Source organism: Rana temporaria, chromosome 1 (genome assembly GCF_905171775.1).
Source record: "Rana temporaria chromosome 1, aRanTem1.1, whole genome shotgun sequence".
Taxonomy (NCBI): Eukaryota; Metazoa; Chordata; class Amphibia; order Anura; family Ranidae; genus Rana; species Rana temporaria.
Window position 1 is genome coordinate 459,683,446 of NC_053489.1, and position 16,564 is coordinate 459,700,009.

Consider the following 16,564-nt stretch of genomic DNA (forward strand, 5'->3'; position numbering starts at 1 on the left):
ATAACTATTTATAGTTCCAAACACCAATAAGTTAGCGGGCGTACCTCGGTATTGTACCATGGCGTCTGGTTCAGAGGGTACAAGAGGTGGGGATTCCCCCAGAGAGTCTGAGGTCTCGGACAAAGTTATGCCGCTGCTTTCCCGAGAGGGAGCCTTGATGGGACCATCGGGATCTGGGGCTGGAGCTGGCACGGGTCAGTCCAACCCTAGGGTGGTCACGGACGAGGTACTGTCCACCTCCTTAAAAGAGATGGAAAAAAGAATGGAAAAGATGATAGCCAAGGCTATGCGGGGCAGAAAACGAAATAGATCTCCGTCGCCCGAGCGTGGACCCTCAGAGGAGGAGGTCCTTTCCGCAGGGGAATTGGACGACCTCTTGGACAAGGACCAAGCAGGTTCGGGGATCGAGGATCTGGATACAGGGGAGTCTGGGGCAGCCTCCCAAGGGGAGAGCTGGTGGGTTCAAGCCTTGACGGACTTGGTCCATAGTGCATTCAACTTGCCAGTACCAGATCTCCAAGTATCGACTGTTTCAGCTTTGGGCTCACTAAGGGCGCCTCAAAACAACGCAGTTTTTCCGATCCATCCTCTGCTAGAGGAAGTTATGTTCCAAGATTGGACCAAGCCAGATAGAATCTTTTTACCACCTAAAAGATTCTCTGCCTTATATCCTATGGAAGATAAATTTTCCAAGAGATGGGCAACCCCGGCGGTGGACGCAGCCATCTCATGTGTTAACAAATCTTTAACATGCCCTGTAGAAAACATACAGGTGTTCAAGGATCCGGTTGATAAACGCTTGGAAGCACTACTTAAAAGCTCCTTCACTACTGCAGGGGCAGTAGTGCAGCCAGCTGTGGCTGCGATTGGGGTTGCACAAGCATTATCGGATCAAACTAAGCAGATGCTTAAACTTATTCCTGCCCAGCAGGCAGAAGAATTTTCTGATGTCCCTAGGGCCATACGCTTTACGGTAGATGCGATTAAGGATTCTATCCAGCAAGCGTCACGTTTATCGTTATCCCTTATCCATATGAGAAGACTCTTATGGTTAAAGAGCTGGGAGGCCGAGCCCCCATGCAAGAAGCTCCTGGTAGGGTTCCCCTTCCATGGAGGACGACTCTTCGGAGAAGACCTGGATAAATACATTCAGACCATTTCAAGCGGCAAAAGTACTCTTTTGCCAACCAAGAAAAAGTTTCAGGGGCCTGCGTTTAAACGACAGCACTCCCCTGGGCAGGGGCCCTCTAATGCCAAACAGTATCGACGGCCTCCTGCAAGATCAAACTTTAACTTCAACAACAAATCGCAGGGACAGGCCGCTAGAGGCAAGAAGCAGTGGTTTCGCAAACCAGCAAAACCAGCCCCCAAGCCGACCTTATGAAGGGGCGCCCCCACCCACGAGGGTGGGGGGAAGGCTGCGTCTCTTTTCAGAGGTTTGGGAAGCCAGCATTCCCGACAGATGGGTACGGTCTTCCGTGGCTACGGGCTACAAACTAGACTTCCTAAAGGCTCCTCATTTCCAGGAGTCAAGGGTTCCAAACGATCCGGAGAAGGGAGCCGCATTAATGACGGCATTGAATCATCTACTCTCCCAGGAAGTAATAGTAGAGGTACCAGTCCTAGAACAAGGGCTGGGTTTCTACTCCAACCTATTCATCATCCCAAAGTCCAACGGAGATGTCAGGCCAATTTTGGACCTAAAGATGGTAAATGCATACCTAAAGGCCTGCTCATTTCGGATGGAATCCGTGCGGTCAGCAGCTGCCACACTCCAGAAGGACGACTTCATGGCATCCATAGACATAAAGGATGCCTACCTTCATGTTCCAATTTATCAGCCACATCAAAGATTTCTACGCTTTATGGTGGCTTTGCGTCATTTCCAATTCGTGGCGCTTCCCTTTGGGTTGGCTACGGCCCCCCGGGTGTTCACGAAGGTCCTAGCTCCAATCCTAGCCAGGCTAAGGATCCAAGGGGTCATGATCCTAGCGTACCTGGACGACCTCCTAGTCATAGATCACTCGTCTCCTGGCTTGGAACGAGCAGTGGCCCTCACGGTCCAGTACCTCGAGAGGTTCGGCTGGGTCCTAAATCGAGAAAAGTCAGCATTCCAGCCCACAAGGCAGTTGGAATATCTCGGCATGAGGTTAGACACAGAACAACAAAGGGTGTTTCTACCTCTGATAAAGGTCAAAGCCATCAAGGTTTTAATCCTACTGGTTCTAAGCAAGAAAGAACCGACTATTCGCCTATGTATGCGGTTACTAGGCAAGATGGTGGCCACATTCGAGGCGGTACCGTACGCCCAGAGCCACACTCGCATCCTGCAGGCAGCCATCCTGTCAGCATGGAGCAGGAGGCCACAGGCCTTAGATATCCCTTTGCCGCTCTCATCAAGAGTCCGACAAAGTCTGTGTTGGTGGTTAGACCCTCAGAATCTAGTGAAGGGGAAGTCTTTCAGCCCAGTGGCTTGGAAGATAGTAACCACAGACGCCAGCCTGACGGGCTGGGGAGCAATTTTGGATGGTTGCACTCGCCAGGGTACTTGGGCAAAGCCAGAGAGGCAGTTGCCCATCAACATCTTGGAGCTCAGAGCTGCTCGACTAGCCCTCAGGGCTTGGACGTCCAAATTGCAGGGGTTCCCGGTGAGAATTCAATCAGACAATGCCACGGCCGTGGCATACATAAATCACCAAGGGGGAACCAAGAGTCAAGCCACTCAGAAAGAGGTGAGGTTGATTCTCCTGTGGGCAGAGGCTCATGTGCCCTGCATATCGGCAATATTTATTCCAGGAGTGGACAACCTTCAGGCGGACTTCTTAAGTCGCCAGACTCTGTTGCCGGGGGAATGGTCTCTACATCCACAAATCTTTCAAGCACTCTGCCAAAGATGGGGAGTGCCGGACGTGGATGTCATGGCATCGAGACTCAACAAGAAGCTAGACAGGTTCATATCCCGCTCAAGGGATCCGATGGCCTGCGGAACCGATGCGCTGGTTTGCCCTTGGCATCAGTTCAAACTTCTTTATGTATTTCCCCCGCTCCAGTTACTACCCCGCCTGCTGCGCAGGATCAGGGTGGAGCACATACCAGTCATCCTGGTAGCTCCAGCATGGCCCAGAAGGGCATGGTATTCACTAATCCTGAAGATGGTAGTGGGAGACCCTTGGACTCTTCCTCTACGGCCAGACCTGCTATCGCAAGGTCCGATCCTCCACCTTGCCTTACGGCATCTAAATTTGACGGCCTGGAGGCTGAATCCCTGATTCTCAGGGGTAGAGGTCTGTCTCAGAAAGTAATCTCTACCCTAATCAGAGCCAGGAAACCGGTCTCTAGGGTGATTTATTACAGGGTCTGGAAGGCCTATGTAGGCTGGTGTGAGTCCAAGCGATGGCTTTCTCGCAAGTTTACCATCGATAGAGTATTACGTTTTCTCCAGCTAGGAGTGGATAAAGGACTGGCATTAAGCACAATCAAAGGACAGATTTCAGCTTTGTCAGTGTGGTTTCAGCGGCCGCTGGCCACCCACTCGCTAGTTAAGACCTTCCTTCAAGGGGTCTTACGTATTAATCCTCCAGTTAAATCCCCGCTTTGTCCGTGGGATTTAAATCTTGGTCTGTCAAGTTTACAGAAACAACCTTTTGAGCCGTTGGCTGAAATTCCTTTGGTTTTACTGACAAGGAAGTTAGTATTTTTGGTCGCCATAGTTTCCGCCAGAAGAGTATCGGAACTGGCAGCCTTATCCTGTAAGGAACCATATCTTATTTTACATAAGGACAAGGTCGTTCTCCGCCCTCATCCTTCCTTCCTACCGAAGGTTATATCCAGTTTTCATCTAAACCAGGATTTGGTATTACCATCCTTCTTTCCTAAACCTACTTCCAGAAAGGAAGGGTTGCTGCATACCTTGGATATTGTCAGGGCCATGAAGGCCTATCTTAAAGCTACAGAGAAGATCCGGAAAACAGATGTGTTGTTCATTTTACCGGATGGGCCCAAGAAGGGGCAGGCAGCTGCAAAATCCACCATCTCGAGGTGGATTAAACAGTTAATCACTCGGGCCTACGGCTTGAAGGGGTTGCCTCCTCCGTTATCATTAAAGGCTCATTCTACTAGGGCCATGGGCGCCTCCTGGGCAGCACACCACCAGATCTCTATGGCTCAAGTTTGCAAGGCGGCAACCCGGTCTTCTGTCCACACGTTTACAAAATTCTACCAGTTGGACGTAAGAAGGAATACTGATACAGCCTTTGGGCAGGCAGTGCTGCAGGCTGCAGTTTGAGACCCTCGGATTCCGGGGGCTCCCTTTTGAGTTAAATTTAAAATTTAAAATTATTTTTTCTCAACTAAGTTGGATTTATTATGATTTGAGTATATCTCTAAATTAAATCCTTTTGTCTTTGGAAGATGTTCTCCCTCCCCTCATTGTAAGCATTGCTTTGGGACATCCCACATAGTAATGAATATGCCGCTCTGTGTCCCGTGATGTACGATAAAGAAAAAGAGATTTTTAATACAGCTTACCTGTAAAATCTTTTTCTTGGAGTACATCACGGGACACAGAGCTCCCACCCCTCTTATGGGGACCATTTTGGGAGGCATACTGCTTGCTACAAAACTGAGGTACTCCTCCTATGGGAGGGGGTTATATAGGGAGGGGCATTTCCTGTTTGAGATTGCCAGTGTCCATCACCTGAAGGTACTCCATATAACCCACATAGTAATGAATATGCCGATCTGTGTCCCGTGATGTACTCCAAGAAAAAGATTTTACAGGTAAGCTGTATTAAAAATCTCTTTTTTTCAGCGCTGGAGTTTTTTTTAATAAAGGACTTTATTCTACGGTGTCAGTGTTTTTTTTTTACAATACTTTTCACTTCCTTCGTAATAAGGTAGAGGTACAGTGTACCCCATTACCATTTCACACAATGGGGGGGGTCAGGATCTGGGGGTCCCCTTTGTTAAAGGGGTCTTCCAGATTCTGATAAACCTCCCGCCCGCAGACCCCCACAACCACCGGCCAAGGGTTGTGGGGATGAGACCCTTGTCCCCATCAACATGGGGACATCTTCCCCATGTTGAGGGCATGTTGCCTGGTGCGGTTCAGGAGAGGGGGGGGGCCGCACTCTGCCCCCCCCCTCTTTTCTGCGGCCGGCCAGGTCAACGTGCTCGGATAATGGGTCTGGTTATGGATATTTAGGGGGAACCGCACGTCATTTTTGTTTTAAATTGACGGTTGGGTTCCCCTTAATATCCATACCAGACCTGAAGGGTCTGGTTATGGATATTTACCGGGAACCGCACTTCATTTTTTTTTTTAATTGACGGCGGGGTTCCCCATAATATCCATACCAGACCTAAAGGGTCTGGTTATTGAATTTGCGGGGACCTCCGCACATTTTTTTTCCCGAACTCCGATCCCGGACCCAAACTTTTTTCAATTATTCGGGTCCGGGTTCGGGAAAAACCCAAAGTCCGTACCGAACCCGAACTTTACAGTTCGGGTTCGCTCAACCCTATTCATTAATCTTCCATAAACCTCTTCCGTGTATTCCACTTCACTTGAAAGCACTCGCCACCACAAGCAGCCTGTCCCTTTAAGGGAATATTTTGCTGTATCATGCAGTTAAAATCATTTGATCTCCCATCCAAATCCAGAGTTCCAGACAATAATACCTAAAATGAAATTAATCGTATCCTTGCATGCCCTGAATGGTGTTCTAATGGAGGCCCCAACATATGTGGACGTACAATATGGTTGTGGTTAAGTACAATCTCATGTCACTATCCCCTTAACCACGGAGGATAATGCGTAGAGGGTTTCAATCCCTCTGATGAAGCCACGTTTGTGGTGTAATCGGTGGCGTAGGAAGTGATCACATGATCATGATTGGAAGGTAACATGGGAGTTATGATCCTTGATGCATTGAAGATGTTTATGGAAGGTTCATGAATCCTTTTGTGTTTTGAATTTTTGAATAGTTTTGTCTTTGGGTGGTGCAGTGCTGAATACATTTTATTTTACCTGTACATTCAAGTGTGGTGTGTGGAGCATATATCTTCATAAGGAGGACTTATGTGCATTATTTCACACCGTAAGAAAAAAACATATTTTGGAAAGTCATAGTAAAAAAAAAAAAATTGTAAAGGCACTCCTGTACACACCATAGTACAATTGTGTGGCATAGAGCACACACACGTGTGAACATAAATGGCCCTACAGGTGAGGTATTTTCCCGATTTTGTCAGAGTGGGAGCAATAATTCTGGGGCCATGCTTCATGGTTAACTCTTAACAGATTACCTGAAAAGACTTTTAAAATGTTGCCTATGGAAAATTCATTTTTTCTTATAAACGGCTGCGCAAATATTGTTCAGAAATTTGCAAATACCATTTTATTCATCGGGGTCTCTGCTTTCAGAAAAAAAAAATTAGTTGGGAGTTTAAAGTAATTTCCAGAAAAATCGCAAATGGTAGCATCATTGGATGGGGGGGGGGGGGGTTGTGTCAGAACCCCTACCAGGTTTTACTACTATCTTGGGCTCTGCTAGAGAGGTGTTCTTTTAATTTCTGTTCTGGCAAAATGTACAGCCGGAAAATAGATAATATTAAACAAAGTGAAGGCATACCTCCAATGAAGCCTCAGACAGCTGTAAACCTGTCAGGAGAGCTAGTCCTTCCACACTCAATCAACAACTGGAAAAAGTTAAAGCAGAACTCCAGGCACAAACATTTTATCAATTTTTCTATGTGCAAAAAGTCACCTTTTAGCCCGCAATGAAAATGAGACCTGCAAGCTTTAGTTTCATTTATCCATTTATTTATTTTCATTTTTAGTGACCAGCATTCCAGAGACTCCAGAAAATAAGAGGCTGAACAATGTTTCCTTCTTTAAGAAGGATAAAGGTGTAAGTTTTCTGGACTCTGAGTCTGAAATCGAGGACCAAGAAAGTCAACCAAGTATGAGTTCCACACACAGGAAAGCCCACCCAAGGGAAGAGTAAGTAACAAATTGGTCCTAGACACATAATTCATGTTTACTTTTCCATAGCCAGAATGGTGACTGGATTCTTGTTCATTTGTATAGTGAAGATTGATTTTGCTATTTTTTGTTCTTTTAAAAGCAGCCAGTGAATTTGTATTTATTATTTCCTTTTGAATTTGTAATCCGTACTGTATCTCTGTAAATTAGAGCCCTTTTACACTGGAACAGCCTATAGCGGAGCGTTAAAAAAACGGTAAAACACCGCTATTTTACCACGATTTTACCGCGATGTTACAGCGTTTTTACAGCGTTTTCAATTCATTTTAATGGAGAAAGGCGTTTTTGGAGCGTTTTTTTCAGCGCTCAAAAGCTGCTCCAAAGATGCTGCTTGCAGGACTTTTCTCAATGCTCCTCCACGCAACGCCTTAGTGTGAAAGGATCCATTGAGATGCATGGGGAGCAAAAACGCACCAGTGTGAAAGGGCTCTTACTAGGGGTGCAACGGATCGTCACCGATCCGTGATCCGAACGGGTCACCCCGTTCGGATCGGCACACCAGGTGATCCGCGGACCGCTCCGGAGCCTCGGCCATAGGAAAGTCCCCGGCTTCGGCCTAGCTCCGGAGCGGCGGCCATCTTGCTCCACCCCAACCAATCACAGATCGGCTGTGATTGGTTGGATGGGGTGTCCGGTCTCTGCACCTGATTGGCCCGCGTGATGAGCTGCCCGGATTGGCTGGCTTACTTGGCGGCGCTCTGGGAATCATCTCTGCTGACATGTGTCTTCATTCCGGTGCCTTCCACTGTAAAATACACTGTGACGCACACTCCATGCAATCTGCCTGCACACTGATTAAACTTCTCCTGCAAAACAGACCCAGGTGGATAGGAGGGATGGCACAGGTTAGTGATGTAGCCCAGGAGGGTACCAGCAGTTATAGAGCTTGAAATTAAGCCATAAAAGGTTTTGGGCAATTTAAAAAAAAAAAAAAAATTAAGTTTACAAATTTGCAAAAAAATCAAAAAACTGTGTATATTTATATAAAATCTCATACGTATATACTGTTTACATGTTAAATTTTAAAAGCCGCAGCAAACCTTACATGTTTGCTAATGTGACAGAACACCTCTGATTTTCAAACATGTAAGGTTTGCTGCGGCTTTTAAAATTTAACATGTAAACTACATTTTGTGTTGAAAATAACTGAATCTAAAACTCTGTTGGGTGTAACAAGATTAGTCTTTTTTTTTTTTCTTTTTTTGCTGATCCGAAAAATGATCCGATCCGTGACTCCTGATCCGAGGATCGATCCGATTCGTGAGTTTTTCGATCCGTTGCACCCCTAGCTCTTACTGAAACTTTGAAAAATGCTTTAATAACTTCCAGGAAAGCCTTGTAGAACAGATACCTGTTCGCCACTTCCAGTCAGATCACAATGGCGTTCTGAGCAGAAGTTCCCTCCCCTGCAGACTCTTGGGACACGTCCCAGGAGCCTGCGGGACCATTAATGGGGTGCAGCGTTGCTTGCGCATGGTCAGCTGGCTGTGAAGCCGCAAGGAGTCAGTCGGCTGCCCACAGTTAAGATGCTGGCAAAAAGTTGGGTCGGGTGAAGACATCGCTGGATCCGGGGACAGGTAATCATGTGAGGTGTGGTGTGTGTTTTTTTTTTTTTTCTTCTGCAGCTGTAGTGAAGTATCTCTTTGAACCTTTTTGCCTTCACTCTGCCTATGTTGTCTCCAAAAAGTAATTTACAAACTTTCCCAGCCCAATTTTGGACTAAGGAAAAAACCCTCTTTGTTGTGAAGATGAGCAAAGTGGGCACAGAATGCACTGTTATCAGCCCATAACACACCAAAAGAAAGAAACATCCCAGTCGCTCTACAACAGTGGTTCTCAACTCCTGTCCTCAGGACCCACTAACAGGCCAGATTTTAAATATTACCTTGAGGAGATGCACACTAGAATACTGCAATCACTGGGCAGTAAATTATATCGTCTGGGATGTACTTTAGTTATCTTGCAAACCTGGACTGCTAGTGGGTCCTGAGGACAAAAGTTGAAAACCACTGCTCTACAATATCAGATTTTTAAGGTACACCATGAGAAAACCAAAGTTTTTCAAAAATCTAGTTTTACAAATAATATTTAAAACATTTAATAGGACCCTTGAGGAACCAGAACATACAAAACTTCTTTAAAAATGTATAATACAGGGGTCTCCAACCACAGCCTCTGCCCTACTAGAGGTACGAGTCCTTTGCAGGGGAGGCAGACATTAGAATAGGCAAGTGTCAGAGCGGAAAGTGTGGGGGGGGTAACTGTGATGTAGGAGGCTGTGATTACTAGGGACACTGTAATATAAAGGGGACATGCGCTATACAGGGGCACTGTAATCCTTCAAATCATCATGCCCCTTTACAGTGTAGGCCCCTTTACATTACAGTGGTGCCTGTTACATTTATCTTAAGGAGCACTGTAATGTAAAGGGGACTACACTGTGAAGCCTCGTACACGCGATCCGATTGTTGGCAGAGGATTGTCTATTGACAGACTGTTGTCCTAAAATCTGACTGTTGGTACCCTTTTTTTGACAATTGTTGTCCAACTTCCGGCCAACAAATGTTGGATGACAGGCTAGTAAATTTTTTCAGCAGACAACCTGGTTGTCAGGTTTTCTGATGGTCAGTACACAAGTCCGTCACACAAAAGTTGAAAGTACAAACACACATGCTCAGAATCAATGCTCACCAAACACAAAATTGGCAGAAGCTGCTCAAAGGGTGGTGCTCAAGAGCTGAAATTCCTTGTAGTACATCACTGTTCGTGTTTGTTGACTGAAAATTGTGTACCATTAGTATGCAAGGCAAGATCCAGGCACGCGCCCTGAAGACAAAAATCTATCGCAAAATCAGATCGTGTGGCATTTGTTTTCTGGCAGAAAGATGCATGTTTTTTGCTGCATTTTTGTAAAGATCAAAGGGTCACCAATGTAAAAAGCAGAAAACCCCTGAAATCTGCCAACAAAATGGCTCCTGTACTTTTTTGAGCCTCAGGTGTTTTGCTTCAGATGACAAAACGCTCAGATGTGAACAGGGGCCATTGAAATGAATGGGATTTGTCTTGTTGGGCATTTTTAGAGCTGATGCTTGCAGCAGAAAAACGCCCAAAAACACCTAGGTGTGTACAGAGCCTAAAGGGGCAATATAATATAAAGTGGGGCTGTGATGTGAAGGATAACTGTAAAGGGGGGTTGAGGACAGACTCTGTGAATAGCCCCTACCCCTACCTCACCCTCTGGTCCCTGAGAAAACTGTATGTCATGAAAGCAGTCCCTGGTGCCAAAAAAAGGTTGGGGACCGCTGAATAACATACATAAATATTACGGTTAGAGCTGCACGATTCTGGGCTAAATAAGAATTGCCATTTTTTTTTTCCTTGGAATAAGATTGCGATTCTCGCGGCATAACATCTTTCACATTATGCAAAAAAAAAGAGCCAACTTAAATGTGTTAATGAACTAAAAAAAACATTGCAACAGCCCTTTTATTCTCTATGGTCTCTGCTAAAATTATTTGTGTGTGTGTGTGTGTGTGTGTCTGGGGGTTCTATGACTGATTTTAACTTGTAAGCAACAAGTGTGAGAAAAAGGCTTAGTCTTTAAGTGGTTTAAACTGCCCTCATCTACAGATAGAAGTTCATCCCTTTTGATATAAAGGTACCACGTTTTATAATGTTTCTCTTTAAAAAAAGTTGTGGAACTTGGCAGGCTGCCTGTTTTTTTTTGACAGTTGTCAGCTTGAGCAGAGAACTCTCTGCACTGAATCTGGAAAATGCTTTAAGATTGCCAGGGTAGAATCGCAATTTTGATTCTTCAACAATTAACTGTGCAGCTCTAATTACTATACGACAATGTGTTCCTACATTGGTAAAGAAGACCTCAATGGAGCAATGAAAAAAATCATTCATCAGTAAACCGATGTAAAGGAACATAGCGAGCCATATGGAATGTCAACACATTTTGCAGCAAAGACTGCTTCCTCAGAACAGAGTTTTATATTATAATGCACTAAAACGTAATTAAAAGCGAAGTATGGCCAAAGCTCTTTTTTATTTTTTTAATACAGCCATGCCTCTTTTGGGTCACCAAAGTCATGTAATTGCTCAGTTCTCAGGCTTGGATTCGGCAGGAGATAGCTGTAACATCACATGAATGGTGCAGCATAGAGATGAGTAATACAAGAAAAAAACAGGGATGGAAGGCAGGCAAAAATGTATGAAATCAAATTTCTTCATAAATGTAGGCCAATATGTATTCTGACACACATTCTTGGTGAAATAAATCCCAGTAAGTGTATATTGATTGGTTTGTACAGAAGTTATAGCGTCTACAAACTATGGGATAGATTTATGGAATTAAAAAAAAAAATTGGTTGCGATCAGTGACTTATAGCGGCAATGCGACATTGCAGCGGACAAATTGGACCCTAAGTGACAAACCTTTTTTGTGCCCCAGATGTTCACAATCACGTACAGGTATGTGGTTCTGCACAGGGAAACTGCCTCGATGCCGTATATATACAGTCGGCAAGCAGAAGTTATTTTCACTTTACTATAGGCGCACTCTACTATACAGTACTTTGAGGCTTGCTATAGGGACACTCTGAAGCCAGAAGGAGCTAGGAGCGCTGGCAAGGGGACTCCAGAAGAGGATGATTAGGACTGTTGTGTAAAAAAACTATTGCACAGAGCAGGCAAGTAATTTCTGTTTGCAAATCACTTTAAGGGCTCTGTTCAGGAAATATCAGCAACTGAACCTTGAGAAGGTGGAGGCTGATAGACTGACAGGAAGGAATATAAGTCATTACAATTACATTTAAAGTAAACGTTTGCCAGTATTGTGCAATATATTTAAAATAACTATATCCATGCAAAAAAATATCAGCCTTTAGCACTAGTTTAATATAAAATGGTATATCCACCCCCCTCCACTATCTCCATCTATGTATATACAAACCCACAGCTCTCGGGTGATGCTGCCGCCATTCGTAGTAATGGAACCTACAGTACATGTTGCCGAGAATGTGTTTCTAGCACGACAGCATCGCGCTGATTCTCGGCGACATGGTGCCGACATCTCGCACTCGCTGGAATAGACAAAGCACATTCCAGCGAGCGCGTCATAGAAGCGACGGGGATCCGACTTGGATTCCCGCCAATTCTAGCTGCGGCATTTGGTATGCATTCCTGAGAGGGAGAACTCCACGCCAATTTTTAAATTAAAAACCGACATGGGTTCCCCCCCCCCCCCCCCCAGGAGCATACCAGGCCCTTGGGTCTGGAATGGGTTGTAAGGAGACCCCCCCTACGCCCAAAAACCGACGTAGGGGGTGCCCCTACAATCCATACCAGACCCATATCCAAAGCACGCTACCCGGCCAGGAAGGGAGTGGGGACGAGCGAGTGCCCCCCCCCTCCTGAGCCGTATCAGTCCGCATGCCCTCAACATGGGGGGGTTGGGTACTGTGGGACCCCCCCACCCCAGTGCACCCTGTCCCCATGTTGATAAGGACAGGGCCTCTTCCCGACAACCCTGGCCGTTGGTTGTCGGGGTCTGCGGGCGGGGGGCTTATCGGAATCTGGGAGCCCCCTCAAATAAGGGGGCCCCCAGATACCGGCCCCCCACCCTAAGTGAATAGATATGGGGTACATCGTACCCCTACCCATTCACCTGGAGGCAAAGTGTTAAAGTAAATAAACACAGGACACAGAGTTTTTAAAATAATTTATTAGTCTGCTCCGGGGGCCCCCCCTGTCTTCTTTAGCTCTTTTACCAGGGGGGGCTTCTTCTTCCGCTCTCCGGGGGTCTTCTCCGCTCTCCGGGGGGTCTTCTATCTTCGCCGCTCTCCGCTGTTGACTCGGCGCACCCCGGTTCTTCTTCTATCTTCGCCGCTCTCCGCTGTTGACTCGGCGCACCCCGGTTCTTCTCCCGCTCTCCGGTGCCTTCTCCTTCAGGGCTGGCCGCCGCTATCTTCGTGTGTCAGCTCAATTACTAGCAGGCGGCCAGCCCGCTGTTCTGTGACGTCTTCTTCTTCTTCTCCTCTTCTGCCTTCTCCCGATGTTGACCCGACGCCTCTTCTCGCTGCAATGACGGGTGCGCCGTTTGCATCCGATTTATATAGGCCTCTCTTATGATGTCACAGTCCCATCATGCTCATGATGGGACTGTGAGGCCTATATAAGTCGGATGCAAACCGCGCACCTGTCATTGCATCGAGAAGAGGTGTCGGGTCAACATCGGAAGAAGGCAGAAGAAGGGAAGAGAAGACGTCGCAGAACAGCGGGCTGGCCGCCTGCTAGTAATTGAGCTAACACTCGAAGATAGCGGCGGCCAGCCCTGAAGGAGAAGGCACCGGAGAGCGGGAGAAGAACCGGGGTGCGCCGAGTCAACAGCGGAGAGCGGCGAAGATAGGAGGAGACGCCCTGGAGAGCAGGAGAAGACCCCCGGAGAGCGGAAGAAGCCCCCCCCCCCCCCCCTGGTAAAAGAGCTAAAGAAGACAGGGGGGGCCCCCGGAGCAGACTAATAATTATTTTAAAAACCCTGTGTCGTGTGTTTATTTACTTTAACACTTTGCCTCCAGGTGAATGGGTAGGGGTACGACCCCATATCCATTCACTTAGGGTGGGGGGCCGGTATCTGGGGGCCCCCTTATTTGAGGGGGCTCCCAGATTCCGATAAGCCCCCCGCCCGCAGACCCCGACAACCAACGGCCAGGGTTGTCGGGAAGAGGCCCTGTCCCAGAGCACCCAACCCCCCCATGTTGAGGGCATGCGGCCTGGTACGGCTCAGGAGGGGGGGGGGCGCTCGCTCGTCCCCACTTCTTTCCTGGCCAACCGGGTAGCGTGCTTTGGATACGGGTCTCGGCGTAGGGGGGTCTCCTTACAACCCATACCAGACCTAAGGGCCTGGTATGCTCCAGGGGGGGGGGGGGAACCTCACGGTAACATTGATGTCGCACTAGTGTGAAAGGGGCCTAAGTATTTAGACACCAGATCTGGCTATGTTGTGAGAAAAATTGTGCTAATTAGGTGGATATTCATTTTTATTAGGGTGCTGTGTTGTTTTAGGCGTCTGTCTCTCCCCATGACTGTGTTGCCCTGTGGCTACTATTGCCTGGGAGACTATTGTGCGCCACTATAACATGTGAGAGTCTGTCTATTTTTGTATGTATAACTGATTATATGTGCTATATATGTATTTCATTTTTATTTTTTTGATTATATCTAGTGCATTATAATAGAAGTGTTCCGTCCTGAGAAAGTGGCCTTTGCCGCAAAATGTGACACTTTATACAGGGAAGATTCCTCGCTATGTATCTTTACATCGATTTACTCATGATTATTTGTAAACCATTTCATTGCTCCATTGATGTGTCAGTTTCCTATGTAGGCACACTGTCATATAGTAATGTTCATGTATGCCATGTGTTTTTAAAGAAGTTTTTTTATGTTCTAGGTCATCAAGTATCCTACTGTTTGTTTTAAACAATTGTAAATAAACTTTGTTTTTATGAAACTTTGGCCTTCTCATGGTGTAACTTAAAATACAATATTGTAAAGTGACTGGAATGATTCTCGGTTTTGGTGTGGTGTAACAATTACAGATGTGGTGTAGTGGAAGTCCTATTTATGTATCTGTTCACAAAAGGAAATTGGGAATATAAAAGTAGTTACTGTATATTGATGTCGATGTCGGCCTTATCAGTCCATTTATACCATGAGATGATCAATATCACATCCTCACCTATGTCTTCAACTCTTTGGCTTCATGTACACTTGGCTGTCAGTTACTGTGGCTGAAAATGCAACAAAATCATGGCACGTTGACGCATTTTGCATTTTCCCCAAAAACTGCAGTGCAGCAGTGTGAATAACTATAAAAATGCAAAAGTATCAAATTAATAAAGTCCATATACAATTTAAATCAAATGTGTTTTAATAATATTAATTCCTTGATATTCATATACATCATTCATAAGTGATCCACCGCAGTGCCCACCGCTTATCACTGCAGCCTCTTAACTCCCAAATCGACCTACGCTAAGTTGAGGTCTATCACACTTTCCCAGATACTGGATATATATTGTGCAGCTCTGGCAGATCATCTATCCATCCTGGGACCTGTAGCAAAGGGGAGAAAAGCTAAACCTCTCATGGTGTAGTAATAAACACCCAATGCTTTATTCAGATCAAAGAATAAAAACGATTTACAAAACGGGTGCACTAAAAACTCCAGTGCACAAGATAGATCGCCACTTGGAATATAAAAACAGATAGCTCCCTTTAAAAGACACTAAAGGTTCCCTTAAAAAAAAAAAAAAACATGTTATACTTCCCTCCAATGTGCAGCTCGTTTTGCACACAGTGGCTTCGATCCCGGTCTTCTGGGGTCCCTCGGGGGCTGTCTCGGCTCATCCCCACAAGAATAAACCCCCTTCATGAGAGCGCTCTCCCATGGGGGTTAGTTCTTGCGGGCGCGCTCCCGTGATATAGCCGCAGACTGTATCACTCGGCCCCAGCGCACCGTGTTATTGGATGTGATTGACAGCAGCGCAAGCCAATGTGTGTGTGTATGTATGTATGTATGTATGTATGTGTGTATATGTGTATGTATATGTGTGTGTGTATATGTATATATGTGTGTGTATATGTGTGTATGTGTATATATATATATATATATATATATATATATATATATATATATATATATATATATATATATATATATATATATATATATATATATATATATATAATTTCAAAGTAATTTTGTAGCAAGTTTTTTTAATTTGAAAACAAATAATGTCAGGGTTTGGTGTTTAAATGATTAAACTTTCCTAATCTACATACAGAAGTCTATTCCTTTGATGTAAAAGACAAATTGTTACAATGTTTAGACTTCACATTCCACAGATAAAGAATGTTGTAAAACTTGTCAGACTGCCTGGACTTTTGACCATGAGAGCAGAGAGAATTCTCTGCATACAAAAGATCGGGAAATACTTCACGATGACGATTAATCGTGTAGCTCTACATGCTGGTAGTGGTAGAGGGTTATCCTGGGCTGACCTACAGTTTTGTTTTGTTTGCCAATGTCCAAGTATAAGGAAATGGGTTATCGACAAAAAAATCCTTAACCTGTTGGGTTGCTGTGGTTTTGATTGTGTCTTTTTTTTGTTAAAGGAACGGGGTTTCAGATGATTCAGCAGATGAATGCCCTCCTCCCGAGAAGACTACTGCAACAAATGTATCTCATGTTAGCGATGGGATCAAAGATGAAAAACTCCTAAAACTTCAAGAAATCTTCCCTCAAAGGACCAGTGAAGAGCTATTGCAAGTAATGTTGTGCAGTTAAACCCTAAGTAGCTTAACTTTTTTTTATTTTTTTTTATTTTTCTCATGTTTAAGGGTGTATTTTATTCAGCAAAAAGGGAAAAAAATCAGTCCTTGCAATGTCAATAGAAGATGCTTAGGAAACCCCATATATGTAAATAATAATAAAAACACTTAACTGCTAAG

The 16,564-nt window shown here is 45.3% G+C and overlaps 1 protein-coding gene across 1 annotated transcript in view; it reads left to right on the forward strand.

Moving 5' to 3' along the window:
• Positions 1-16,564, forward strand: part of SMARCAD1 (SWI/SNF-related, matrix-associated actin-dependent regulator of chromatin, subfamily a, containing DEAD/H box 1) — a 175,558-nt gene that overhangs the window by 25,209 nt on the left and 133,785 nt on the right. Inside the window, exons 3-4 of the mRNA XM_040327899.1 lie at positions 6,841-7,003; positions 16,229-16,382. Coding sequence (XP_040183833.1) covers positions 6,841-7,003; positions 16,229-16,382 — 317 coding nt within the window. The remainder of the gene's footprint in view (positions 1-6,840; positions 7,004-16,228; positions 16,383-16,564) is intronic.